The 27,311-nt window shown below is 45.3% G+C and overlaps 1 protein-coding gene across 2 annotated transcripts in view; it reads left to right on the top strand.

The window, feature by feature from the left end:
• The first annotated feature begins 9,527 nt into the window (after positions 1 to 9,527).
• VANGL1 (VANGL planar cell polarity protein 1) overlaps positions 9,528 to 27,311 on the top strand; it is a 52,967-nt gene continuing 35,183 nt past the window's right edge. Inside the window, exons 1-2 of one of the 2 annotated variants that reach the window (XM_032249636.1) lie at positions 9,528 to 9,676; positions 19,148 to 19,352. In XM_032249636.1, the coding sequence (XP_032105527.1) occupies positions 19,282 to 19,352 (71 nt within the window). In that variant the 5' untranslated portion in view covers positions 9,528 to 9,676; positions 19,148 to 19,281. Of the gene's footprint in view, positions 9,677 to 14,395; positions 17,065 to 19,147; positions 19,353 to 27,311 lie in introns of those variants that run through there. The other variant, XM_032249637.1, reaches the window with a different exon arrangement.

Here is a 27,311-nt window from a genome sequence, read left to right as displayed (position 1 = left end):
GTGCATAGTACCCCACTTCCCACACTGAGTTTGGAACAAATATATTAGTGAAACAAAAAGTGGCAGATTATCTTTTATTACCAATTAAGGCTAAACTGGAGGGCTCAACTTTGGGCAAAAGCCAAATGAGGCTGAACCACTTGGTAGCAGTCAACTTGAGCGCATGGAGACCATCATTCAGTTCCTGAAAAGTTTTCCAGTGTTTACCTTTTCAGCTTGAGCACTTAAGATTGTTAGAGAAAAAGGAACAGTAAATGGCATTTTTAAAATTATACTTGAAGTTTTGGGATACATGTGCAGAATGTGCAGGTCTGTTACATAGGTATACACGTGCCATGGTGTTTGCTGCACCTATCAGCCTATCATTTATGTTAGATATTTCTCCTAATGCTATCCCCCGCCTAGTCCCCCATCCCCAACAGATCCCAGTGTGTGATGTTCCCCTCCCTGTGTCCATGTGTTCTCATTGTTCAAACTCCCACTTATGAGTGAGAACATGCAGTGTTTGATTTTCTGTTCCTGTGTTAGTTTGCTGAGAATGATGGTTTCCAGCTTTATTCACGTCCCTGCAAGGGACATGAATTCATTCTTTTTTATGGCTGGGTATCCTCTAATTCAAATGAATGTTTTTTGTTGGTGGTGTTGTTGTTGTTTTGGCTGTGTAGTATTCCAAGGTGTATATATGACACATTTTCTTTATCCAGTCTATCACTGATGGGCATTTTGGTTGGTTCCAAGTCTTTGCTCTTGTAAATAGTGCTGCAATAAACATGCGTGAGCATGTGTCTTTATAGCAGAATGATTTATAATCTTTTGGGTATATACCCGGTAATGTGATTGCTGGGTCAAATGGCATTTCTGGTTCTAGATCCTTGAGGAATTGCCACGCTGTCATCCAGAATGGATGAACCAATTTACACTCCCACTAACAGTGTAAAAGGGTTCCTATTTCTCCACATGCTCTCTGGCATCTGTTGTTTCCTGACTTTTTAATGATTGCAATTCTAAGTGGCATGAGATTATATCTCATTGTGGTTTTGATTTGCATTTCTCTAATGACCAGTGATGATGAGCTTTTTTTAATATGTTTGTTGGCTACATAAATGTCTTATTTTGAGAAGTGTTGTTCCTATCCTTTGCCTACTTTTTGATGGGGTTGTTTTTTTTATTTGTAAATGTGTTTAAGTTCCTTGTAGATTCTGGATATTAGCCCTTTGTCAGATGGATAGATGGCAAAAATTTTCTCCCATTCTGTAGGTTTTCTGTTCACTCTGATGATAGTTTACTTAGCGATGCAGAAGTTCTTTAGTTTAATTAGATCCCATTTGTCGCCTTTAGCTTTTGTTGCCATTGTTTTCATGTTTTAGTCATGAAGTCCTTGCCCATGCCTATGTCTTGAATGGTATTGCCTAGGTTTTCTTCTAGGGTTTTTATGGTTTTAGGGCTTATGTTTAAATCATTAATCCATCTTGAGTTCATTTTTGTATAAGGTGTAAGGAAGGGGTCCAGTTTCAGTTTTCTGCATATGGCTAGCCAGTTTTCCCAATACCATTTATTAAATAGAGAATCCTTTCCCTATTGCTTGTTTTTGTCAGGTTTGTCAAAGGTCAGGTGGTTGTAGATGTGTGGCATTATTTCTGAGGCCTCTGTTCTGTTCAATTGGTCTATATATCTGCTTTGGTATCAGTACCATGTTGTTTTTGTTTCTGTAGCCTTGTAGTATAGTTTGAAGTCAGGTAGTGTGATGCCTCCAAATTTGTTCTTTTTGCTTAGAATTGTCTTGGCTATGTAGGCTCTTTTTTGGTTCCATATGAAACTTAGTTTTTTCTAATTCTGTGAAGAAAGTCAATGGTAGCTTGATGGGGATAGCATTGAAGCTATAAATTACTTTGGGCAGTATGGCCATTTTCACGATATTGATTCTTCCTATCCATGATGATGAAATGTTTTTCCATTTGTTTGTGTCCTTTCTTATTTTGTTGAGCAGTGGTTTGTAGTTCTTCTTGGAGAGGTCCTTCACATCCCTTGTAAGTTGTATTCCTAGGTATTTTATTATTTTTGTGGCAATTGTGAATGGGAGTTCACTCATGATTTGGCTCTCTGTTTGTCTGTTACTGGTATACAGGAATGCTTGTGATTTTTGCACATTGATTTTGTATCCTGAAACTTTGCCGAAGTTGTTTACCAGCTTAAGGAGATTCTGGTCTGAGATGATAGGGTTTTCTAAATATACCATCATGTCATCTGCAAACAGAGAAAATTTGACTTCCTCTCTTCCTATTTGAATATCCTTTATTTCTTTCTCTTGCGTGATTACCCTCGCCAGAACTTCCAATACTATATTGCATAGGAATGGTGAGAGAGGACATCCTTGTCTCGTGCTGGTGTTCAAAGGGAATGCTTCCAGCTTTTGCCTATTCCGTATGATATTGGCTGTGGGTTTGTCATAAATAGCTCTTATTATTTTGAGATATGTTCCATCAATACCTAGTTTATTGAGAGTTTTTAGCTTGTAAGGGTGTTGAATTTCATCAAATTTAATTAGATGAAGTTTGTTCTTTCTGCATCTAGTGAGATAATCATGTGGTTTTTGTCATTGGTTCTGTTTATGTGATGAATTATGCTTACTGATTTGCACATGTTGAACCAGCCTTGTATCTCAGGGATGAAGCTGACTTGATCATGGTGGACAAGATTTTTGATTTGCTGCTGGATTTGGTTTGCCAGTATTTTACTGAAGATGTTTGCATCGATGTTCATCAGGGATACTGGCCTGAATTTTTGTTGTTGTTGTGTCTCTGCCAGATTTTGGTATTAGGATGATGCTGGCCTCATAAATGAGGAGACTTTGGTTTGGAATAGTTTCTTTCTTTTTTTTTTCTTTTGAGACAGAGTTTCACTCTTGTTACCCAGGTTGGAGTGCAATGGCGCGATCTCGGCTCACTGCAACCTCCGCCTCCTGGGTTCAGGCAATTCTCCTGCCTCAGCCTCCTGAGTAGCTGGGATTACAGGCACGCGCCACCATGCCCAGCTAATGTTTTGTATTTTTAGTAGAGACAGGATTTCACCATGTTGACCAGGATGGTCTCGATCTCTTGACCTCGTGATCCACCCGCCTCGGCCTCCCAAAGTGCTGGGATTACAGGCTTGAGCCACCGCGCCCAGCTGGAATAGTTTCAAACTCTTTTTCTATCATTTGGAATAGTTTCAGAAGGAAGTGTATCAGCTCCTCTTTGTACCTCTGGTAGAATTCTGCTGTGAATCCGTCTGCTCCTGGGCTTTTTTTGGTTGGTAGGCTATTAATTACTGCCTCAATTTCAGAACTTGTGATTGGTCTAATCAGGGATATAAATGGATAAATTCCTGGACACATACGCATACCCTAATTCCCTAAATCAGGAAGAAATTGATTTAGTCTTGGGACGGTGTATGTGTCCAGGAATTTATCCATTTCTTCTAGATTTTCTAGTTTATTTGTGTAGAGGTATTTATAGTATTCTCTGATGGCAGTTTGTATTTCTGTCGGATTAGTGGCGATATTCCCTTTATCATTTTTTTTATCATATCTATTTGCTGCTTCTATCTTTTCTTCTTTATTAGTCTGGCTAGTGGTCTATCTATTTTGTTAAAATACATAGGCCACTATCTATTTTACTGTCTTTTCAAAATATCAGCTCCTGAATTCATTGATTCTTTTGAAGGGTTTTTCATGTCTCTAACTCCTTCTGTTGTGCTTGAACAGCTGAAGTTGTTGTTATTTATTATTAATGTTAGTTATTTCTTGTCTTCTGCTAGCTTTTGAATTTGTCTACTCTTGCTTCTCTAGTTCTTTTCATTGTGATGTTAAGGTGTCCATTTTAGATCTTTCCCGCTTTCTCCTGTGGGCATTTAGTGCTATAAATTTCCCTCTATACACTGTTTTAGCTGTGTCCCAGAGATTCTGGTACATTGTGTTTTTGTTTTCATTGGTTTCAAAGAACTTATTTATTTCTGCCTTAATTTCATTATTTACCCAGTAGATATTCATGAGTAGGTTGCTCAGTTTCCATGTAGTTGTGCAGTTTTGAGTGAGTTTCTTAATCCTGAGTTCTAATTTGATTGCATTGTGGTCTGAGAGACTGTTATGACTTCTGTTCTTTCACATTTGCTGAGCAGTGTTTTACTTCCAATTATGTGGTCAATTTTAGACTAAGTGCGATGTGGTGCTGAGAAGAATGTATATTCTGTTGATTTGGGGTGGGGAGTTCTGTAGATGTCTATTAGATCAGCTTGGTCCAGAGCTGAGTTCAAGTCCTGAATAACCTTAATTTTCTGTCTCATTGATCTGTCTAATGCTGACAGTGAGGTGTTAAAGTCTCCCACTATTATTGTATGGGAGTCTAAGTCTCTTTGTAGGTCGTGAAGAACTTGCTTTACATATCTGGGTGCTCCTGTGTTGGGAGTATATATATTTATGATGGTTAGCTCTTCTTGTTGCATTGATCTCTTTACAATTATGTAATGCCATTCTTTGTCATTTTTGATCTTTGTTGGTTTAAAGTCTGTTTTATCGGGACTAGGATTGCAATCCCTGCTTTTTTTTTTTTTTTTTTTTTTTTTTTGCTTTCCATTTGCTTGGTAAATCTTCCTGCATCCCTTTATTTTGAGCCTATGTGTTTCTTTGCATGTGAGATGACTCTCCTGAATACAATACACTGATGGGTCTTGACTCTTTATTCAATTTGCCAGTCTGTGTCTTTTAATTGGGGTATTTAGCCTGTTTACATTTAAGGTTAATATTGTTATATGTGAATTTGATCCTGTCATTATGATGCTAGCTGGTTATTTTGACCATTAGTTCATGAATTTTCTTCATAGTGTTGGTGGTCTCTACAATTTGGTATGCTTTTATAGTGGCTAGTACTGGTTTTCCTTTGCATATTTACTACTTCCTTTAGGAGTTCTTGTAAGGCAGGCCTGGTGGTGATAAAAATTTCAGCATTTACTTGTCCGTAAAGGATTTTCTTTACGCTTATGAAGCTTATTTTGACTGAATATGCAATTTTGGGTTGAACATTCTTTTCTTTAATAATGTTGAATACGGCCCTCACTTTCTTCTGGCTTGTAGGGTTTCTGCCGAGAGACCTGCTGGGAGTCTGATGGTCTTCCCTTTGTGGGGAAGCCCTTCTCTTTGGCTGCCCTTATCATTTTTTCCTTCATTTCAATCTTGGTGAATCTGATGATTATATGCCTTGGGGTTGCTCTTCTTAAGGAGTATCTTTGTGGTGTTCTCTGTATTTCCTGAATTTGAATCTTAGCCTGTCTTGCTAGGTTGGGGAAGTTCTCCTGGATAATGCTGAAGAGTGTTTTCCAACTTGGTTCCGTTCTCTCCATCACTTTCAGGTACACCAATCAAACATAGGTTTGGTCTTCTCACAGAGTCCCATAATTTTGGAGGCTTTATTTGTTCCTTTTCATTTTTTTTCTCTAATCTTGCCTTCATGCTTTATTTCATTAAGTTGATCTTCAGTCTCTGATATCCTTTCTTCTGCTTGATCAATTCAGTTATTAATACTTGTGTATGCTTCACGAAGTTCTCGTGCTGTGCTTTTTTAGCTCCATCAGGTCATTTATGTTCTTCTCTAAACTGGTTATTCTAATCAGCAATTCTTCTAATCTTTTTTCAAGGTTCTTAGCTTCCTTGAATTGGGTTAGGATATGCTACTTTAGCTCAGAAGAGTTTGTTATTACCCACTTTCTGAAGCCTACTTCTGTCAATTTGTCACACTTATTCTCCATCCAGTTTTGTTCCCTTGCTGGCAAGGAGTTGTGATCCTTTGGAGAAAAAGAGGTGTTCTTGTTTTTGGAATTTTCAATCTTTTTGCGCTGGTTTTTCCTCATCTTCATGGATTTATCTACCTTTGGTCTTGATGTTGGTGACCTTCGGATGGGGTTTCTGTGTGGATGTCCTTTTTGTTGATGTTGATGCTATTTCTGTTTGTTAGTTTTCCTTCTAACAGTCAGGACCCTCTGCTGCAGGTCTGCTGGAGTTTGCTGGAGGTTTACTCCAGACCCTGTGTGCCTGGGTATCACCAGCAGAAGCTACAGAAAAGCAAAGATTCCTGCCTGTTCCTTCTTCTAGAAGCTTCATCTCAGAGGGGCACCCACCAGATGCCAGCTGGAGCTCCCCTGTATGAGGTGTCTGTTGACCCCTGCTGGGAGGTGTCTCCCAGTCAGGAGGTATGGGGCTCAGGGACCCACTTGAGGAGGCAGTCTGTCCCTTAGAGAGCTTGAGCGCTGTGCTGGGAGGTCTGCTGCTCTCTTCAGAGCTGGCAGGCAGACATTTAAGTCTGCTGAAGCTGCCCCCACAGCCGCCCCTTTTCCCAGGTGCTCTGTCCCAGGGAGCTGGGAGTTTTATCTATACGCCCCTGACTGGGGCTGCTGCCTTTCTTTCAGAGATGCTTTGCCCAGAAAGGAGGAATCTAGAGAGGCAGTCTGGTTTAGCGGCTTTGCCAAGCTGCATGGGCTCCACCCAGTTTGAACTTCTCAGTGGCTTGGTTTATACTGTGAGGGGAAAATGGCCTACTCTAGCCTCAGTAATGGCAGATGCCCCTTCCCCCACCAAGCTCGAGCATCCCAGGTCAACTTCAGACTGCTGTGCTGGCAGCAAGAATTTCAAGCCAGTGGATCTTAGCTTGCTGGGCTCCGTGGGGGTGGGACCTGCTGAGCTAGACTACTTGGTTCCCTGGCTTCAGCCTCCTTTCCAGGATAGTGAACAGTTCTGTCTTGCTGTCATTCCAGGTGCCATTGGGGTACAAAAAAAAAAAAAAAAAAAAACTCCTGCAGCTAGTTCAGCGTCTACCCAAATGGCCATCCAGGTAAGTGCTTGAAACCCAGGGCCCTGGAGGTGCAGGCACCTGAGAGAATATCCTGGTTTGTGGGTTGCAAAGACTGTGGGAAAAGCATAGTATCTGGGCCAGAATGTACCGTTCCTCTCAGCACAGTCCCTCATAGCTTCCCTTGACTAGGGGAGAGAGTTCCCGGACCCCTTGCACTACCTGGGTGAGGTGACGCCCCACCCTGCTTCTGCTCACCCGTTGTGGGCGGCACCCACTGTCGAACCAGTCCTAATGAGATGAGCTGGAGACCTCAGTTGGAAACGCAGAAATCACCCACCTTTTGTGTTGATCTCCCTGGGAGCTGCCGTCAAGAGCTGTTCCTATTCGGCCACCTTGCCCAGGTCCCCTGACATTTTTTTTTTCACTTGAGATGGAGTTTCGCTCTGTTGCCCAGGATGGAGTACAGTGGCATGATCTTAGCTCACTGTAACCTCTGCCTCCTAGGTTCAAGCAATTCTCTTGCCTCTGCCTCCTGAGTAACTGGGATTGCAGGAGCCTGCTGCTACATCCGGCTAATTTTTGTATTTTTAGTAGAGACCGAGTTTCACCATGTTGGCCAGGCTGGTCTCAAACTCATGACCTCAAGTGATCTGCCTGTCTCAACCTCCCAAAGTGCTGGGATTACAGGTGAGAGCCACCAAGCCCGGCCTCTAAATGGCATTTAAAGGTGAATTTATTATTTTAAAATAACTTATTTGCAACTACTCCTCTTTCCCACAAAACATTGTCTGGTAAGGTGGCTAGACATAAGAACCTAAGTGAATTAGAATTACTTTCTGAAAACTCATTGAAGATCTCTGTGTTACACTGGAGCTATTCAGGTACATAATGAGAATTGGAAATCCCTGGCCTGTTTGAACTTTTGAAAGGCTTACGTTCCAGAGATGAGAGAGACATGATTTTATAATGCTCTACATTTCTGCACCTGAGTGCTGATTTGGGTGAATAGACTATTGGCTTTACCTATAGGAACCTGGCTGCCTGAGTCAGCAACATCTGCTCTCTGGAGCCTACTGGGAGGCTAAGGGTAGGGGAGAGACCGTCTAGGCCACTGAGCGGAGCAGTAGGGCCTGCAGGTTAGGAGTGGTGAAAATCTGGCCACATTGAACATATGGGTGTCTTTTCAAGGAAGTGTGACATATGCGGGAGAAAATGGAGGCTAGAAGGGATGAGGAAGAGGTGGTCAGGGAAGTGAGGGCTTCGGGGCCGAAGTTCCCTGACAAAGGTTAGTCAGGGTGGGACTGTGTTTCTCCACTGCAACTACCCTCAATACTCCTGTAGACAACTCTTAAGAAATTTAGCACTTCTTTCAGAAAATCAAACACCGCATGTTCTCACTAATAGGCAGGTGTTGAACAATGAGAACAGATAGACACAGGGAGGGGAGCATCACACACTGAGGTCTGTGGGGGGAAACTAGGGGAGGGACAGTGGGGGATGGGGAGTTGGGGAGGGATAACATGGGGAGAAACGCGGGATATAGGTGATGGGGAGGAAGGCAGTGAACCACATTGCCATGTGTGTACCTATGCAACAATCCTGCATGTTCTTCACATATACCCCCAAACCTAAAACGCAATAAAATATATATTTAAAGAAAAAAAGAAGAAATTTAGCACTTCATTATACACTGCTTCCACTGGAAAGTCCTACCACTTAAGCAGCTTTGGGTCCTGCCTAGATTGGAGATGATCAGTAAGGGGCCCTAAGGCTACCAACACAATACAACCGAGAAAAGTGCAAATATTCATGAAAAGCGTTGCCAACTGTTTTGTAATACTCACCACAATCCTGCAAGGTGGACATCGGCATCCTCACCACTTTTCAGACAGAGAAACAAAGGCTCAGAGAGGGAAGTGTGCCTGGTTGGAATTTGCACTGAAGTTTCAGCTACCTGCTTGCGGAGATGTGCTCATCTCGCAGTTTCTCAGTGCCTGCTCTGATACGGGAGGAGGAGAGGAGAGGCTTGCTGTGGTGGTTTGTAGGCTTGTAGGGCGTGTGTATGAGCCTGTGTGTTTGGCTGTGCGCGCGCGTGTGGCTATTTGTGGAGTCATTTCCCGGGCTACTTGTGCGTTTAAGTGTGCGTATATGGGTTGAGATGTGGTGTATATGGATATTTGTGGGTCAGTTCTTGGAATGTGTGTATTTGAGTGTGTGTTGAGTGGGGTTGGGGGGGTTAATCCGTGAGCCTTGTGAATATGTGGGTTGGGGCGCTGCTGAGGGCAAATGGACTTGAATTTTGTGCATGATTTTGTGTGTGTGTGCGTATGTGCTTGAGATTCCAAATATGTTGGAGGGTGGGTCGCGGGGTGGGGGGAGATCAGTCCCTGGACCGTGTGTTAATAGCGCGCGTGTCTGCCTAAAAGAGGGTGGGTTACTGGGCTGTGCGTGTCTGTGTAGAGTGTGAGTGTGTGCATGAGGGTGAATGTGTGTGTGGAGTGTCATTCCCTGGGTCCTGTGCATGAGTGTGACAGTGCACGCCTCTGTGTGTGTCCCGGGTGTGTGGGGTCGGGGCGGTGACCAGGGGAGGGGACACCGGCCGACCGGGCCCCGCCCTTCGCTGCAGGTGGGCCGGGCCCGCGGCGGGGCCGGCAGCGCTCGCTGCTCTTGGCTCGCGGCCGCGCCGGGCTCGCAGGGCTGGGCTCGGGCTGCGGGGCGGCGCCGGGACAGGAAGCGGAAAGCAGCAGCGCGGCGGCGGCGGCGGGGCTCTGCCTCTCAGGAGCCCAGCGCAGGCCGCAGAGCCGGGGCCGCCGAGAGCCACGACCGCGGGCCGCGGAGCCCGGGCGGCCGGCGCGGAGGTGAGTCCCGCGGGAGACCCAGCGCGGCGCGGCGGCGGCCCGGCGGACAGACCTTTGGCGGGGAGACGCCCCCACCTCGGACCCCGCGTGCCCCTGCGCCCTCCTCCCGCACTCGCCCCTCAGGACTTCGACCCCGGGTCGCCGGCTCCCGCCTCAGACGGGGAGCTCCCTCCCCTCCTGCGGAGCGCGCCGGGTCGAGCTTCCTCCGACTCCACTCTTCCCCGCGCAGTGCGCCCCTCCTGGCTCTGCCGTGCAGTCCCCGCCGCACCCCACTCCCTGGGGTCCCGGGGTGCCCTGCTCACGCCTCGGACGCCCGTCTCTCCCCTGCCTAGCCTTTGGGTGCCCCCCTCGGGTGCGCGTGCCGGGGCGGCGGGCAGGCCGGCAGGGAGTGGCCGAGCGTTGGAGGCACCGGGCGGCTGCAGCAGCCGTGCAGGGCGGGAGCCGGGCGCGCACCGGGGTTCCCACCCCCGGCGGGGCTCGACCCCGGCACCGCCTGGCCCTTCGCCAGGAACCGGGACAGAGCTGGTCTATGTGCACACCTCGCTCACAAAAAATTGAGCCGGCCCTGGAGGCCTGGAGGGCGAGTCCGGTTGCGCCTCGGAGAGAGCAACAGGCAGGTAGGAGTTTACTTTCAAAAACGCCGGGGTGGAGCCGAGGCGTCCGGCGGGTCCCTGACCAAGGTGTCCCTGCTGGAGGAAATCTCACCGCGCCGGGGCAGCCTTCGCCACCGGCAGGACTTCATTTCCTTCGCAGCCTTTGAACTGCCCAAGCATCGCGCCTGGAGAAGTGTGAAGCTTTATAAAAATTTAAACGCGTCCCTGGTGGCGGCAGGAGTGGGGCAGAGCCGCGGCCTGGCTGCTGGGTGATGAGCAGATGAGACTTGGAGTCGAGAAATCTGTTGCTCAGTTTTCACTTCTCCAAACCAGGTGTAAGGCCCACCCTGCGAAAGTGTCCTGAGCGCCCTTAGATGCTGGTTAGGAAGTATTGGAGCGCCTTATGTTGGTGATTGTGTGGCGGCCAGTGCATTTTGTTAAAACTCTTGCCCTGGCTTTGGTTAGAAATGAATGTATCTTAGACACTTAGTTCAAAAGCTAACAAACTGTGAAGAATCTGGCATTTTCACGGACATGTTTATAAATTTTACAGGGTTGCTGAGAAATATTATTACTTGTATCCCCAATCAACAATGATAATTAGCATTCTCCTTTCAGTGGGTGGGTTGAGCACACAGCTCCCAGGCTCTGTAAATGAGATGGCAGAAATTGCCTGAATACAGGGAGAGGTAATTAGCCATTTTCTGTAGCCACTAATTACAGAGTTTTTAGAGTTGAATTAAATCGATGTGATATAGTTGGGGCTTTGATTTGTGGGAGGAAACTGTGTCTTTTTCCAGTTCAAAGAAATAACACGCTTCACCTATCTATGAGCATTAAACATTCCCAAACGTTGCTGTCTCAATGTAATTAGTGAAAACACTCAGGGTGAAAGTTCACTGTTAACAATGTTGGCAGTGAGGCTTGCTTTCAACTTAATTTGTAAGTAAAATGGGAGAAGAATTTTGAGAGTGACATATTTGTAAAGACTACTTGCCAAGCCGTACATTCTTATTGTCATATGTATGAATTAACAGGACAAAACCATAAGGGAAATTTAAAGTTTCTTTACCAAGCAACGATTCCATGTCACCCTTTGTTGAAGGATAAATGTGCTGAATGAAGAAGGCATCCTCCCTGTTATCGTCCCCTTAACACACACACACACACACACACACACACACACCCCGTGCTTGCTATCCTAGGCTTTATCAGCTATTTGGGTGGGATGGCCCCTTATCACATTACGTTTTAATTGGAGGTCTCCACACTGGGGCTGTGAGCTCCTTAGGAGTTGGAACTCTTTTAGATTCATTTCTTTTCTCTTGAATGCTCCACAATGCTTGGGACACAGAACCTGTGAGTAGAAGTTGAAATTGCAAAATTCTTTATGGGGTTATATGTAGTTTGGGACAATTTATGATTGTTGCTTATACTCCTCTATATAAATAAACAATTCTGGTAATTGCTACAATGCTGTAAATTTTCTGTAGCTAAGAGCACAGGTTCTGGAGTTAGACTCTCATCGTTCAAGCCCTGGCTCCAGTGTGTCAGTCTGGTTTCCCTAACTAACATGTTTTCTTTTCCTTAAAGTCTTGTGATGAGGATTAAGTGAGACATTACATGTGAGTGAGTTAAAACAGCATCTAACACAGAGTAAACACTTGACAACCATAAACTGTCAGACTGTTACCATCATCTCTGTAAAGTCAGCTAGCTAGTTAGGGTCTTGCTGTATAGGGCATGTAATTCGGACATCATGCTATTCTATTTTCCTTAAGATGGACAAAATGAGGTGGGCTTGTGATTGGATGGTGTTTCTGTTCGCAGTATTGGTCCCTCTGAAGTTTGATGCAAGGATACATGTGGGTTCTGCTGTCTAGCAGTGTCCTTCTGAATCCCACTATAGAAAAGCAGTGATTAGACCCCATACCGTCAGATTTACAGAGGAGGCAGTACTCATAAGATCTATTTTTCTGAAGTTTGAGTATCCGGCAGGGGACGAGGGAGTCACTTGCAAACAAATATACATCACAGAGCTCCAGACATTTTAACAATTCACAGCTCTTCAGAAATCTGTGCCCAGCTGCTGGAGGTGTTTCAGGGTAATTAATGACTGGAGAGAGAAGTGATTCTGGCAAGGTGAGTTGAACTCATTGGTGAAACAAGTAAAACAAAGTAGACATTTTCTTTCCTTGTAAATAATAACCCAGAATCATTCATTTATAAGCTGTTGTAATAAAAGAATCACTGGGTTTGTCACAAATGCCATAAGCTCAGCGGATCCTCACACCAGTGACCTGCGTGACGTTTGATGGTTTATAGACAGAAGTTCAAAATGTTTTATAGATCTTGCCCTGCATCTCTGCCCCCTCCTTTCCAGCCCCAAGCCCCTCCAAATAAACCCACTAAGACACACACAGTTTTCTGTGGTCTCTCTGACATTTGCTTCCAACCTGGGGATGGTAAATAGAGGCCTGTAAGGAACAGAATAGAAATCACTTGTTGCTTAGCTATAGTTTATAGTAGTAGTTAAAGGTGGTAGCAGAGACCAGAAAAATGGTATATGTTGGGTACAAATGATACAGAAGTTATATGCCGTGCAACCCCTTCAGTTCTTCCTAACTGAACAAATTTCGTGTTAGTGAATACTGATAGTAGTTGACAGCTGTGAGTGCCTACCATGTGCTACGCACTGTTCTAGTAATTTTTATGAGTTTTCTCATTTAATGCCCACCACAGACCTATAATGTAAGTAAAATAAAATTTGTTGTTACAGTTAGGGAAACTGAGGCAATGAGCAGTTAAGTAACTTGCTCTGAGGTCAGACAGCTAAGTACTAGAGCCAGGATTTGAATACTCTTAACTCCACAATCTGGGCTTATTGCTACTCTCTAGAAGAATAGTTGACTCTAAACAAAATTATTTCAATTGTCACATTCCCCTTGAGTGCTATTTAATTAAAAATGGGTACCCCTAAGAAGAATGTTAGCTTCAAGACATAATATAAATAATAACTAATTGCATAAACCCTGTAGAATTCTATGTAATAATCAAATATTCAAAGTAATGTACACAGCGTATATAAGCATGGTTGTACCAGATGCCACTTTCCCTTGGAAATAGATCTACTGCAGAGGAAGCAAAATGTCTCTTTAAATTCAGTGTGTGTCTCTGTACCCCTTACAGAGTAACTTTCCAAACCAGAGTTCCCTTAATTACTTAATAGCTCTAGGCAGAGCTGTTGATGTTTTTATAATTTCCTTTTTGCAAAGGTTAGCTTATGTTTACCACTGTCATTATCATAACATATTATTTCCTTAATACGATTTGCTAAACACTGTGTTTTCGTTTTAAGTAGTAGGATTTTTATATGAGTGAACACAACTTGAGGGGAGAATTCTGTTTGAGGCTGCCAATCTTCATTTTGCTTCTAATAAAGGATGGTAAAGGAGGTTCTTTCTGACATTTTTGCCTAGGAAGTCCAGAGTTCAGGACACGGCAACTCAGAAACACCCTGTGTGCCTGTCTCCCAGGGTTGACCTTGCCTGTGTGTCATGCGGTTTGATGAGCCTGGCCCTGTCCTGATATTTGCCTCTAGCTCCAACCCAAGCAGTGCCAAGCAATGCACTCTGAAGGGGTGGGTGACGGGTGAGGTGGGATGCTCTTGAGCAGTGGCTAAAACAGACTGCTGCTGATTTTTGCTCAGTGTGTCTGCAGTATGACCTCTGCCCCTGAGTAGGGCTGCCATGCGAGCCAGTAGGATAGCTCTGGTTTTTGATAGTTCTGGTATCATTGCTCTATCTAATAGCTGTATCTTTTTTTTTTTTTTTTAACCTCTAAAACTAAGGATTTAAAATAGATAATTTCTTTCTTTTTTTTTTTTTTTTTGAGATCGAGTTTTACTCTTGTTGCCCAAGTTGGAGTGTAATGGCGCCAATCTGATCTCGGCTCACTGCAACCCCCGCCTCCTGAGTTCAAATGATTCTCATGTCTCAGCCTCCCAAGTAGCTGGGATTACAGGCATGTGCCACCATGCCCAGCTAATTTTGTATTTGTAGTAGAGCAGGGTTTTCTCCATGTTGGTCAGGCTGGTCTCGAATTCCCCACCTCAGGTGATCTGCCCGCCTTGGCCTCCTAAAGTGCTGGGATTACAGGTGTGAGACACCACGCCCGGCCTAAAATAATTTCTAAAGTTTCTTCCACAGTGAATCTATGGCCTCAAGTCCTAAAATCTGCCACAAAACCCTGCATTCAGCAGACATTTATACGGTACCCATAATGTCCTAGGAGCTGGAGAGACAGACAGTCATGAAAGTACCTCTGCCCTCGTGGAGCTTACAGCCTGTAGAGGGACTAGACAGTAAGTGATCACACAAACAAATGTGTAACTGGAAGTTGGATAGAAAGGAAAAGTACCAGGTGCTAGAGAAGAGCCTGATTGAGATTGGAGCATCAGGAAAGGCCTCTTGAAAGGAGCAGTATTTAAGCTGAGGAGTGACGAGTAGGAATTTGGCAAAACAGGGCGAGTAAAAGGTGAGTACCAACAGATATACTGGGCTCTGCCAAAGCCCTAAGGCTCCACCTTAAAGGAGCTGGAGCTGGAGGAAGAGGAGGGAGCTGGAGCACTGGGCATGACACTGCATACCAAATGAAAGATTTTGTATTGTATTTAAAGTGCAATAGGACACATGGAAAGGTTTTAAACAGGGAAGTAAAGTCTGCACTGTAATTTAAAAGGTCATTCTGGCTGCTGTCCAACCTGGGCCAAACACAATATGAGTCATGTGAGGGATCAGTATGATAGACAGTTCCAGGTTCTGGGAGCCATATTCCCACCTTTATATGACTGTCCCATTCATGCTAGACAGCCTATCAGTTTATTACCCTGGGAACCTGACTCCTTTTCATTGCTTTATTATCTTTTCTGATAAGGGATTCCTTCTGCCCTTATCATGAGTCTTGTTAATTTCTTGTGTATGCAAGGGAACTATCTCCTAGATATATCATTGCGGTGATAAGCTTCAGGACATCCTTTTCTATTAAGTCCATTGAAGTTCTTACCTTGGCTCAGACTCTGTTAAAATGAGTTCACTTTGGATTTTATTAGTTTGCCTTTTATTGCATCTCCTTAATCCTCACTCAGATCTTGGATAGGATAAGAGTTGGTAACTATTAGAAATGGTATGACTTAGAAGGGGCTTGAGCTGTGTAGACTGGATGGGGTGAGGACATCTGGAGGCTTTGTAGTGGTCAACCCCCGTGTAGGTGGAGCCTGGAGGAAGTGGGTGGCTGTGAATTAGTAGAATGAGAAGGGGAGGATCAGAGAGGGTGTTGAAGGCGGCACAGGATTGGATTCACAGGATAAGGGTATTGCTTTAGTGAGAAATTGGGAAGAACAGGGCAGGATACTGGAGAACACCTATGAGAGGGGTGATGGTATTCCCAAGGGGAGCAAGAGGAATCTCAGTAGGAAATGTACACTTGGGATTTAGGCTTTCAGTAAGTATTTGTTGGATACCTGTTGTATTCAAAATATCCTGGGTGGAGACAGAGCTGCTGTCTTCAGGAGCTTCTGCCATAGTAAATCTGTGGATGGAGAAGAACGAGGAGAGTTTTGAACGTCAAGGGATAAGGTAATGAGGGGAGAGGAGAGGGAGTGTTAGAGAAGTAGTAACAAACACGCCATCACATTGGAGGCTGGCCAGCTGCAGAGAAGCCCTGCCAGGGCAGGCAGCATGCATTTGTCATTACTGTGCCCTAGCATTGCTTGGCATGGTCTTGTAGCTGCCACTTAATCTGGAGGTGGATGGACTAATAAATGGAATAAGCACTGGGGGAGGAGGACAAGGATGCTGCTTGCCCACAGCGATCCCTGGCCAACTTTGAGTTGTTTCAGTGGAGTGCTGTGGATGGGGATTTGGAGTGACAATGGACAAGGAGGGAGTGACAGCATGTGTAGACCACTCCTTTGGTAAGTACAGGCAGGAATCATGGGAAGGAAACCGGACTAGGGTTGTTGGTCGAGTCAGATAAAGACTTTCCGGAGGGCAGTTGGGACCCATGGTTTCCTTTGAGGGACAGGCCTGGAGTTGTCTTAATGATTGGCCACAAGTTTTCAATGAGGACAAGGAATGAAGTCCTCGGGCAGAGGGGAAAGGAATAGAACGTGGGTTACCATGTGCCGGAGACTTCACCTTTGCAGTTTCATTTAATCCTCGCAAGAACCCTGGGAAGAGAGAATATTAAATGACCTCATTTTATGGGGCAGGGTTGGACAAGCTCAGAAAGGCAAACATCTGCCTCCTGATGTCACAGCTAGGAAGCACCCAGCTGGATCTGCCCAGATCTGCGGGGCCTGGGCCGCCTGCCTCTGAGACACTGCAGCAGCATTTAGCAAAAAGTACCCAGGAGTTGAGATGGAATGGGGAACCCAGAGTTATGGGTTGCAAGGCAGAAAGAGTGTAGGAGTTGTGAAGGGTTAATTACGAATCTACAAGAGAGAGAATTTACTGTTCTGGACCAGGGAACTGGACATTAGAATCTGCAGATCAGCAGAGAGCTGGTGAGGGGCTTTCAGTGAGGATCTCAATTCATGCAGGGTTAGGTATCTTGGATGTACCTTCTAATGTTGATGTCTACCTTTTATGAAGCAGGTGAGAAAACAGCAAAGCCCAGGGCAGCAAGGAAGTGAGACTGAGGTGTTGAAAGCTGGTTGAAACTGCTGGTGAAAATGGTGGAGACAGTAGGGAGAAAAAAGATGACTCAGCTCTTGAAGTCTTCTAGGAAAGTAGGGTAAGTCCAGGAGAAAGACAGCATTTAAAAAGGCCTGCTGTGTTTGTTTTCACATTTAAACTTTACAGTTACGTCCCTCCCCCTCCCCCGATAATAGGCTGCCTTGCTTCCTTTTTATGGATTGGGAAATCTCTGAGGCTCCAGGGAGAAACTGCTTTACCCAGGTTTATAGCTAGTTAATAGGCTAACTAGCAGGGCTGAGATGCGAGCTCTCTTGTGTCTCAGTGAGCCCATAGGCGAGCCTTGTGGCAGGAAGACCAGCACAGAAACTCTGTCTGCCCTGCTTCTTTCCAAGTCTTTCTCTCATTAGACAGAGAGACAGAGGAACAGGAGTTTCAGACGCCTTAAAGGGAGTTGTGATAGCCACTAACTTTCATTTACCTAGTACATCTGGAGCTCTTGCTGGGTGCCTCAAAGTTGTTAGCTCATTTGGTCTTCACGGCAACCCAGATATTTGCATTTTACAGTTACTTGTTCAAATAGGTTTACTAATTTTGACTGGGGCCTGATAGCTCATAAGTGAGTAAAACCCTAGGTTAGACCCGCCTCTGGAAACTTTATCTGCCTATATTTTCAGATCAATCTGTGAGGTCGGTGGCTGGTTGGTTTAACCCGTTTAACAGATGAGGAAACTGAGGCATAAGAAGGCAAGTGACTTATCCCAGGTTGTACTACACAGTGGCTGAGCTCAGACTAGAACTCAGGTTTCCCCAGGGCTAGCCTTGGGCTCTTGATGGCAGAGGAGAAGTGAAATCATAAGTCAGGGCATCAGGGACAAAGGAGGCTGGCCCTGGGTGGCAGACCTTGGAAGTGATTGCACCTGACTTCCAGGAGGAATGAATGGTAAGGGCAAATGCACCCTAACTGGGATTGGAGGCTCTGGGGGCTGTGGTGGTGGTGTATGGCGATTTGGGCTGACCTGATTCCCACCACACTTCTGTGTTGTTGCTGGGGGTGGGGGGGTGGTCAGGAAAACCTGGTCTCCCGCCAGGAGGGTTAAGGAATGGCATTTACAGCGCCTTTGTTTTTTCTTCACACTTACCTCACGGGCTGTGTTTGCAGTTTCAGCTTCCAGCGCTGGAAGAAGGAACCCTGTGGAGCAGAGACTAGCTCTGGGGTGAGGGGTGCAGAGAGAGACAACTTGTGGATCTCAGTTTTCTAGAAGTAAAAATTTAGCATGTGGGAGCTCAGGAATGTACTTGGAAATGTTTCCAATTTATTTTTATTACAAAACCATATCAAATGAAAATGTGGGAAAAAACCCAGGAGCCTGCAAATAATATATTACCTGCTTTCATTTTCTGTGTCTCCTTTTAAAAATCTTTGTCCTTACATAAGCAATTTTGTGTGACTAACTGTAATGTTGATTCACTGTGTATCAACAGTACTGTATCCTGCTTTTAAAATTTGTCTTTATAAGAGTTTCCATTTCTTATAATAATCATTTTAAACATATGCGATACTTTTCTAGTGGATGAACCATGTTTTCCTTACCTATTCCTTTAATCTGGGGGGCATTCGGATTGTAGCATTTTACTATTTATAGACAATGAGACGACAATAATTTTTCTTTTAAAAAGAAATTAGTTTCCTAAGATAAATTCTCAGAAATTTGGATCTTGGATCAAAAAGATGGAAGATCTTTTTTTTTTTTTTTAATTGGCATTTGGAAATTACGACCGAATCCCTTAAAAGCAACTTCACTGGGTATTGTTTTTATAACCAGCAAACTGGCAGTGGGGGGCTGGGCATAGTGTGGAGGGCCGTAGATATGGAAAGCCATCTCCTAAAGCCAGCAAGCAGGGGTGAGGTTGTCCTGAGGACGTGGACAAGTGCCTCCCATTTTCCTGCTGCTGTGATGGGGGTTCAGCCTGCTCAGCACCCATCCTGTCTCCCTCCCACACACCTGGGGAAGCTGGTTGCTGCATGGGCGGAGCATTTAGAGTTCAGTTGCCTCACCCTCCCTCTCTCCTCCATGTTCCATGAGAGAGACCCCAGAGAGGAGGTGTGGTTTTGTCACTTATCTTTCAGCCCCATTGGTTGGCTTTGAAGATTGATGTCATGTTTTTTCCCTCTTTCTCAGAATTTGTTCCTGTTGAAGAGTGGCTCCTCTTCTAATTTCCAGACTCCTCGAGATTTTACGAGTCTGGGTGAAATTCTCTACCTCTAAGGAGATACAGTACCTACTCCTTCCTCAAGGGCAAGCCCTCCATTGCTATGGATACCGAATCCACTTATTCTGGATATTCTTACTATTCAAGTCATTCGAAAAAGTCTCACAGACAAGGGTATGTAAGTTGTTCATTATTCCACTTTACCATTTGGGGAAACCTACAGGTTGGTGGGGTTCTCTGCACTCACTTTTCACTGACTTGGTGCTGGAGGTTCGGTCTATTGGTGCGTGAGAAGCTGAGCTCTGAGAGCATTTAACATCCTTGGGAGTAACTGTGCTACCAGTTTACGTTTCATAGCCGTCGTTAGAGTTGATGACTGTAATTTCTCACAATTGATTTTAAATTAAAGTTTCTTCCTGCCGTGGAAATGTTTTTCATTTCTAGGTATTTCTTATAGGTATCGGCTCTCCTGAAAGCTTTATGAAGAATGTAAATGGAAGATTTAAAAAGTGTTCATTGCTTGTTGCTTTTCACCTGAAATTGTTGACTCATTGTCCATTATGCCTTTGTCCTGAGGCTTATTTAGTGAACTCGTGGGATTGGCCTGGCATCTTATTCCTCTTAGACTAATCTTAAGGTGAACAAGCCTGGGTTTTGAAAACATTGTCCTGGGTGATATTGGTCAGACTCCCCCTTTTCTGCAAGCTACACAGGTATGCACTGGTATTCTTAGGGCCTGCTGTGTTACTGACCTGTAGACGTTTGCTAAGTAGAAGAGCAAATGAATGAATAAAGAAATCAGTGAACAGATAGATGGTGCTTGCCAGTTAGGATTGTACTTGGTGAAATTGCAGTGCTGCCATTTACTTACCCTTTTCATCTGTGAAATGGGTACAGTAGTTCTCTCCTACAGGGCTGTTGAGAGGATTAAATGAGATTATGCATGTAAAGCATGTAACACAGTACAGGTTGGAGGTCACTTGCCAGTGGTTGGATTAATGCTGAAGGCCTTGGCATTTCAGCACTGTGTTCCAAGGTACCAGCTGGCTCCAGTCCAGATGGCCAGCTCTGCACTGATTTGGGAACAGTGATTGTAGTGGTTTTTCCCTGACTGAGCTGTTCTCCATATAAGCAGCCGAATGCAGAGTGAGATTTTGTTCTGTAAAACAGCAGTGAGCTACATACATCTAATTATTTACAAGCCCATCTGGGTCACTCACATAGAAAGAGGCTTGGGAGGGTATTCTCCAAGCTGCCAGGAGTGGTCATTCACAGGGGAGGCTTGGCAGAAGCTGAAGACTAATGGGAACTTTCATTTATGTTTTTGTACTTATTCAGTTGTTTTACAAGTGTATATTTTGTAATTTTTAGAAATGAATGGAATAGAGTATAAAGGAAAGGTTCTCAAAGATATTTGATGACATGAGAACATGTTCATGAGACCATGTTATAAGAAACAGAATTCAAAACGTTGTATGCCGTAATAGTTACATATATCTGTGATGAGTGCTCACCTAGTGACCATGCCTATCTGAGTATAGGACGATGGTTGTATTTTCTTTTTAACTTTCCTAAATTTTTATGTATTGCTCTTATAAAAATTTGGGGAAAACATATCAGGGAGCTTGTGCTGGAGTCCAGGTAAGGCTTTCAAATCAGGATGAGAAACAGAAGGAGCTCTGGGGCAGGTGCCGCTGGATGGGGCCTGGGGTGACATGGCAGAGTCCAACTCCTGAGACAGTCAGAAACCCTCTGGCCATAACAATTTAATCATACATTTCAGCTGGTGGGTAAACTTATCAGATTTAGTTATGAAATACCAGAAATGGCTGTTTTAAAATACCAGTTTTTAGCCCTACCAATTCCCTTGTCAATGCCAGGCTTCCCTCTGGGTACTTGGGTAAATAAAGTAGGTTGGCTTGCAGTATTCTTTGTGGGAACCATCTCTGGCCTCTTTTGTCTACACTCAAGCTCTGACTTTCACGCTTCGGGGCCCATTGCTACGCTCTGCTATTTCCTTAGGCCTCTTGGGGTCCCCAGAAATTGATATTCCAATGCCCTTGTGGTGACTCAAAGAGACTGTAACTTCCAATTAAAACAACATGCAGAACTTTTAATGCATTCTTGGACCCATGTGGAAAGTACTTGGCAAATGTTAATACAAGCTGAGACTTTTAATCAATTATGCAAAAAATGTTCCTGGATATTTACTCTGAGAAAAGCTCTGAGAGAGGAGATGAGCCTCAGAGATTTGTAGTGCACTCCATGGGTTCTTTAAAAACGCCACGACCACCTACCGGTGGCGGATTATCAGCTGACGGCAGCACGGGGCACAGCAGCTGTGGGCTGAGGGGTGCCATCCCTGGATAGCATGGGCTGTGGTGTACTTTGCTGGGGCCTAAAGAAAGTTTAGCAGTAGGGGTACCCTCCACAGGCTGAGAGCAGGCCCCAGGCCCAGCCAAGAGTGTTCTGTCCCAGGAGTGTCCCTGTGAAGGCTGCCCTGCTCAGAGGTTTGTTGGGAGCCTGAATGGAAGGGTAGGAAGGTGCGGGGGTTTGGGGGAACGGGAACCATGCTCTTTGGTAATTTTAGTCAGACTCCAACTCAAGGAAGAATAATGAAATGCACCACACTTGATACGCCTGATGACACCGTGATCATCTTAGAAGACTGGCCAGGTTCCAAGCAGATGACAAGTGACTCTTTTCTAACAAAGAGGTCAGTGGCCTGGTTTTGTGATGCTTGCAGTCTCCAGAGGGTGTCCAGTTAACTTGCTGGGAGAATAGTGTGGACTCTTGCTGGCCCCACCTAACCTTTGGGCTTGGAGCACAAGTTCCCTGATTTAAACACAGCAGCTGCCAGCCATGTTATGCTTTGGGGGTGTCTGCTAGGCCCCTCATAGCCATTACCTTGTCTTCTCACAGCAGTCCCAGAATGATGGGAGATCGTAGCCCCATTTACAGGTGATGACATGCAGGCACAGAGGGCAAAGCTATTTGTTCTAAACTTAACAAAGTTAGTAGGTGCCCTCAGCAGATTTTGGGCCCACCTTGTTTCTTTAGAAGGGAAATGCTACTTTTGGAAAGGGAAATGAAATGTGACTCATGTGACTAATGTGCTGAAATACACAAAAAGGGGGCTGTTGGGGCAGTGGAGGAATCAGTGCCTTTGTTCCAAGGCTGCTTCAGAGTCTGTGTGCCCTGTGCCCAGCCCTCCTACCCCCGTCACAGCCAAGAGGAAGCAGCCAGCCGGGCCCCAGCAGAGAGAAAGGGCAGGTCGTGGGTGGTGGGAGAGAAGGAAAGGGAGGAGTAACCGGTGGGGCCAGCTTTCCCCAAATAGAAATAGGCAAACAACAGAAACAGGACTAAATAATCTTCCCAGGAAATGCTGACTGTAAGTGGGAACGGTGGTAATTACAGGGGTTCTGGCTGGAACGAGGAGGGTGACAGCAGCCCCCAAGGGCTTAGCTCTAGAACCACCTAAACAGAGGCATTTGCTCACACACGTGCAGTGCAGACACATGCCCGGCTGCCTACATGCCACCACTTGCTCTTCCTGCCCCCTCACACACGCAGATAGACTTATCTTTACTCATACAGCAGATGTTGCATGCAGACAGATTCAGAGATAAAGATGTAAAGAAAATCCCTCATAGTTGACACAGCAGCCCAGCAAAGGCACAGGAGTGATCCAGACCACTGAGGCAGAGTTGGAAAAACACGCAAGTGTACATGTGTTTGCAACACACCTCCCTGTGACTTGGCAGCCTGTTTACTCCCCTGCTCTCCCATTTCCATACTCGTAGACACCATGAACAGATTGTCTTCATTATTGGGGAACCCTCTCTACACAGCACTTGGCCAACCTAGGTTTCCCCTGGAGTTATGGCATCTGGTGCTGCAGGGGTGAGCATTTGAGTACATGTTACAGTGAGGTGGCCACACTGTGCCTCGCAGTTCTGCAGACTGGAAAGCACTGAATGGCAGGATTTTTGTAGAGTGTCACTATGAAGTCCTGGCTTGGCTCAGAGACTTCTTAGAGCAGTAATTGGGGACCAGTGATTTCTGCTAAAGTTTCTCTAATTTTCTTTTTTTTATTATTTTTTTTAATTTATTTTTTTAAGACGGAGTTTCACTCTTGTTACCCAGGCTGGAGTGCAATGGTGCGATCTCGGCTCACCGCAACCTCCGCCTCCTGGGTTCAGGCAATTCTCCTGCCTCAGCCTCCTGAGTACCTGGGATTACAGGCACGCGTCACCATGCCCAGCTAATTTTTTGTATTTTTAGTAGAGACGGGGTTTCACCATGTTGACCAGGATGGTCTCGATCTCTTGGCCTCGTGATCCACCCGCCTCGGCCTCCCGAAGTGCTGGGATTACAGGCTTGAGCCACTGCGCCCGGCTAAAGTTTCTCTAATTTTCTAAAAATTTTTTTAAATAAAAGCTGTATGGCAGGTTCTGCTCCCTTGGTAGCATGACCAGTACCTGGCGCAGCGCTGGTGCTGAGCTGACGGGAAGTGCCTCACGTTCACCTCTCACCTGACAGTGGGTGAAAGGCTTTCGGCTCAGGGTGTCCCTCAGTCATGACTGCACACTGTCCTGAGCCTTTCTCCCAAATTCATCCACTTCATACTATTTTAATAAAGCAGCACTGTGTATCGTAACATTGTGCAGCTGAGCATTACACTCATGGCTCCCATTATCGAGTCCCTGCTGTATACAGGGCATTTCACAAAGAGGCTGACTTCCAAGCAGTCACCCAACAATCTCCTTCCAGGAGCATTTGGCAAGAGAATCTTGGGGCAAGTTTCCTTTACCACCTGCAGTCACCTCGGATGCTGGAGAAAATTTTGACTTCTGCTATCTCCCTTCCAGAAAATTATTTGAGAGTGAGGCCAACAAATCTGCACTTGAATCCATAACCAGGGCAGTTTTTCTGTACACTTTTTTAAGTTTAAGAAGTGTTTAAAGTTTAAGACACACTGGTTAGGGTTTTGGGCTCTGGAGAATGAGAAACCTTCCTTGGGTTATCAGACAATAAGTGCTTCTCTGGTTTCCCTCCAGTGTTACCAGGGGAATTGTTGGACAGTTATTTCACATTTGGGTGCTCCTGGGCCCTTTAAGAGCCAGGCTGGGAGGGCTGGTGATGGGAGCCCTGGCTGGTGAGAGAGGCCGTTTCCACCCCCGGGTGACTCCCCACCTGCTTTCTGCCCTGGTAGGGTTCAGGCTCCGGGAATTGGCACTCAGTGAAAGAATTTTGATTTCCAGTGGAATTTGTGCTGTCACAAGACTTGACCCATGGGACCAGTGAATAGATAGATGGGTTAGGTGAGCATGTGACTTGGCTGGTGGCCGAGGGAGTGATAAATGTGAGAGCAGTTGGGGGAAGTGGAAATGGATTAAGATAGACGAGGGGCTGTGTCCATCTGGCCGAAGGCAGGGCCGGGTGAAGCAGCCATTCTAGACTTATTCTGAGGTTAGTTCTAAAACTGACCAAACACCAGGAAAGTCTCTTCCAAATTGCTTATTGTTTCTCACAGTGGGTGCCTTTTGAAGTGATTGTATTTGACAGCCCAGAGTGTTGGGCACACAGCTTTGTGCTATCTAAGGTCACAGTCCAATTGTGACTCCTAGCAGTAGCTTCAAAGCCATATTTCATAGCTCCAGTAGTTTTCAAGTATAAGGGTGTGAGAATGAGCTTGAGGAATATTTATGCCATGAAATCTTTGTGCACCATAGCGGGTTTGAATAGAAGTGGTGGCAACAGACCCGAATTCAGATCTGCCACTTACTGTAATACTACTTTGGGAAGTAACTTAAACTCTGTGAGCCTCAGTTTCCTTGTCTGTAAAATGAAGACAATAATATTATTTTCATAGGATTATTATTAGGATTGAATGAAATTAATATAGTGAAGCATTCAGGAAAGTGTTCTATAAGTTCTATAAAATTGTTTACCCAGAAATACATCTAACAATGCCAATTACCTCACATCCAGGGCAGTTTTTCTGTACACTTTTTTAAGTTTAAGAAGTGTTTAAAGTTTAAGACACACTGGTTAGGGTTTTGGGCTCTGGAGAATGGTGAGGTAGGATGTGAGGTAATTGGCATTGTTAGATGTATCTCTGGGTAAACAACCAAATTCTCTGCTTATTTGGCTGTTTCCCTAGCTGCCTTGTTAAAACAAAATACCTGAGTTGAGCAGAACACCTCTATTTTTAGAGTCTAACTTAGCAGTTGTATTAGTCTGTTCTTGCATCGCCATAAAGAGATACCTGGCTGGGTGCGGTGGCTCACGCCTGTAATCCCAGCACTTTGGGAGGATGAGGTGGACTGATCACGAGGTCAGGAGATCGAGACCATCCTGGCCAACATGGTGAAACTCCGTCTCTACTAAAAATATAAAAAAATTAGCTAGGCATGCTGATGTGTGCCTGTAATCCCAACTACGTGGGAGGCTGAGGCACGAGAATTGCTTGAACCAGGGAGTTAAGCTGAGATCGCCCCACTGCACTCCAGCCTGGTGACAGAGCAAGACTCTGTCATAAAAAAAAAAAAAAGAAAAGAAAAGAAATACTGAGACCTTCATAAAGAAATGAGGTTTAGGCCGGGCGCAGTGGCTCAAGCCTGTAATCCCAGCACTTTGGGAGGCCGAGGTGGGTGGATCACGAGGTCAAGAGATCGAGACCATCTTGGTCAACACGGTGAAACCCCGTCTCTACTAAAAATACAAAAAATTAGCTGGGCATGGTGGCGCGTGCCTGTAATCCCAGCTATTCAGGAGGCTGAGGCAGGAGAATTGCCTGAACCCAGGAGGCGGAGGTTGCGGTGAGCCGAGATCACGCCATTGCACTCCAGCCTGGGTAACAAGGCGAAACTCTGTCCCAAAAAAAAAAAAAAAGAAAAGAAATGAGGTTTAACTGGCTCATGGGTCCGCGGCGGGCTTTATAGGAAGCATGGTACAGACATCTGCCTGGCTTCTAGAGAGGCCTCAGGAAGCTTAAAGTTGTGGCAGAAGACGAGGGAGAGCAGGCACATCACATGGCGAAAGCGGGAGCAAGAGAGAGTTGGGAGAGGAGGTGCCACACACTTTTAAAAAATCAGATCTCGCAAGAACTCTCTCACTATTGTGAAGATAGCACCAAGCCATGAGGGGTTCATCACCATGATCCAGATACCTCCCACCAGGCCTCACCTCCAGCACTGGGGGTTACAATTCAGCGTGAGATTTGGGTGGGGACACCCAAATCAGCAATAGATTGTAATTATAAGTTGTGCTCTAGGGATAGAGTTGTCATCAAAAGATTCCCTTGGCCATGGGAGCCTCCTGGCTCTTTGAAGGAATCAATCAGTGCTTATCCCAGGGAGATAATGATAAGGCTGAAGTTTAACAAGAAATCTGCATTTTCTTAAGCTAAGTAGTAGGTTAACAGAAGATATGCTGTGTGTTAATAGTTCTACTTACACCTCTTTCTCCGGGGTATATACACTCTGTGTCACCAAGTGAAGACACCATTCTTTGACATTGGCTAATAGTAATAGCAATCACAGCCACTGTGTGTTAGCACTTACTCCACATCCTTGTACTGAGCACTACTTACGTTAGGTGGTGGTGTTGTCACCATTTCATACATAAAGAAACTGAGGTTTTCAGAGATTGAATAACTTGTGCAAGATCACACCTCTGATGGGGCAGAACCAAGATCTGCTTGTCTCCAAAATCTGCTTATATCCTGCCTGAGAGACCTTGGGAATGAGAGCAAGTGCTTGTAGGAAGCAGGGCTGATGTCAAGGAGGCTGTGGGGGCAGGAGGCTGAGGGAACTCACTGAACCTTGAGAGGTCCTTAGGTGCGGGCTTCTGGGTTTCCTGTTGGCAGCTGGAGGGGGAGTGCCAGTTTCCATAAGTAGTTATTGCCCAGGTTGTGACCTGGGCTTGGCCACAGTGATTGGTTCCTTTTGGAATTTGATGAATGACCCCCAGGCAGGATTCTTACAATCACCCTGGAAGACCACCCAGGAAGTTCCTGTGGGGTAAAATGATGCAGCAGACTGCTTTGCTCAGGAGGCCAGAAACCCTCCCCGAACACACACACACACACACACACACACACACACACACACACACACACACACACAC

This window comes from Sapajus apella, unplaced genomic scaffold (assembly GCF_009761245.1).
Source record: "Sapajus apella isolate SASKATOON/1434 unplaced genomic scaffold, GSC_monkey_1.0 scaffold69, whole genome shotgun sequence".
Taxonomy (NCBI): domain Eukaryota; kingdom Metazoa; phylum Chordata; class Mammalia; order Primates; family Cebidae; genus Sapajus; species Sapajus apella.
Note: the sequence above shows the minus strand (reverse complement) of the source record. Positions and strands in the feature narration are given on the sequence as shown.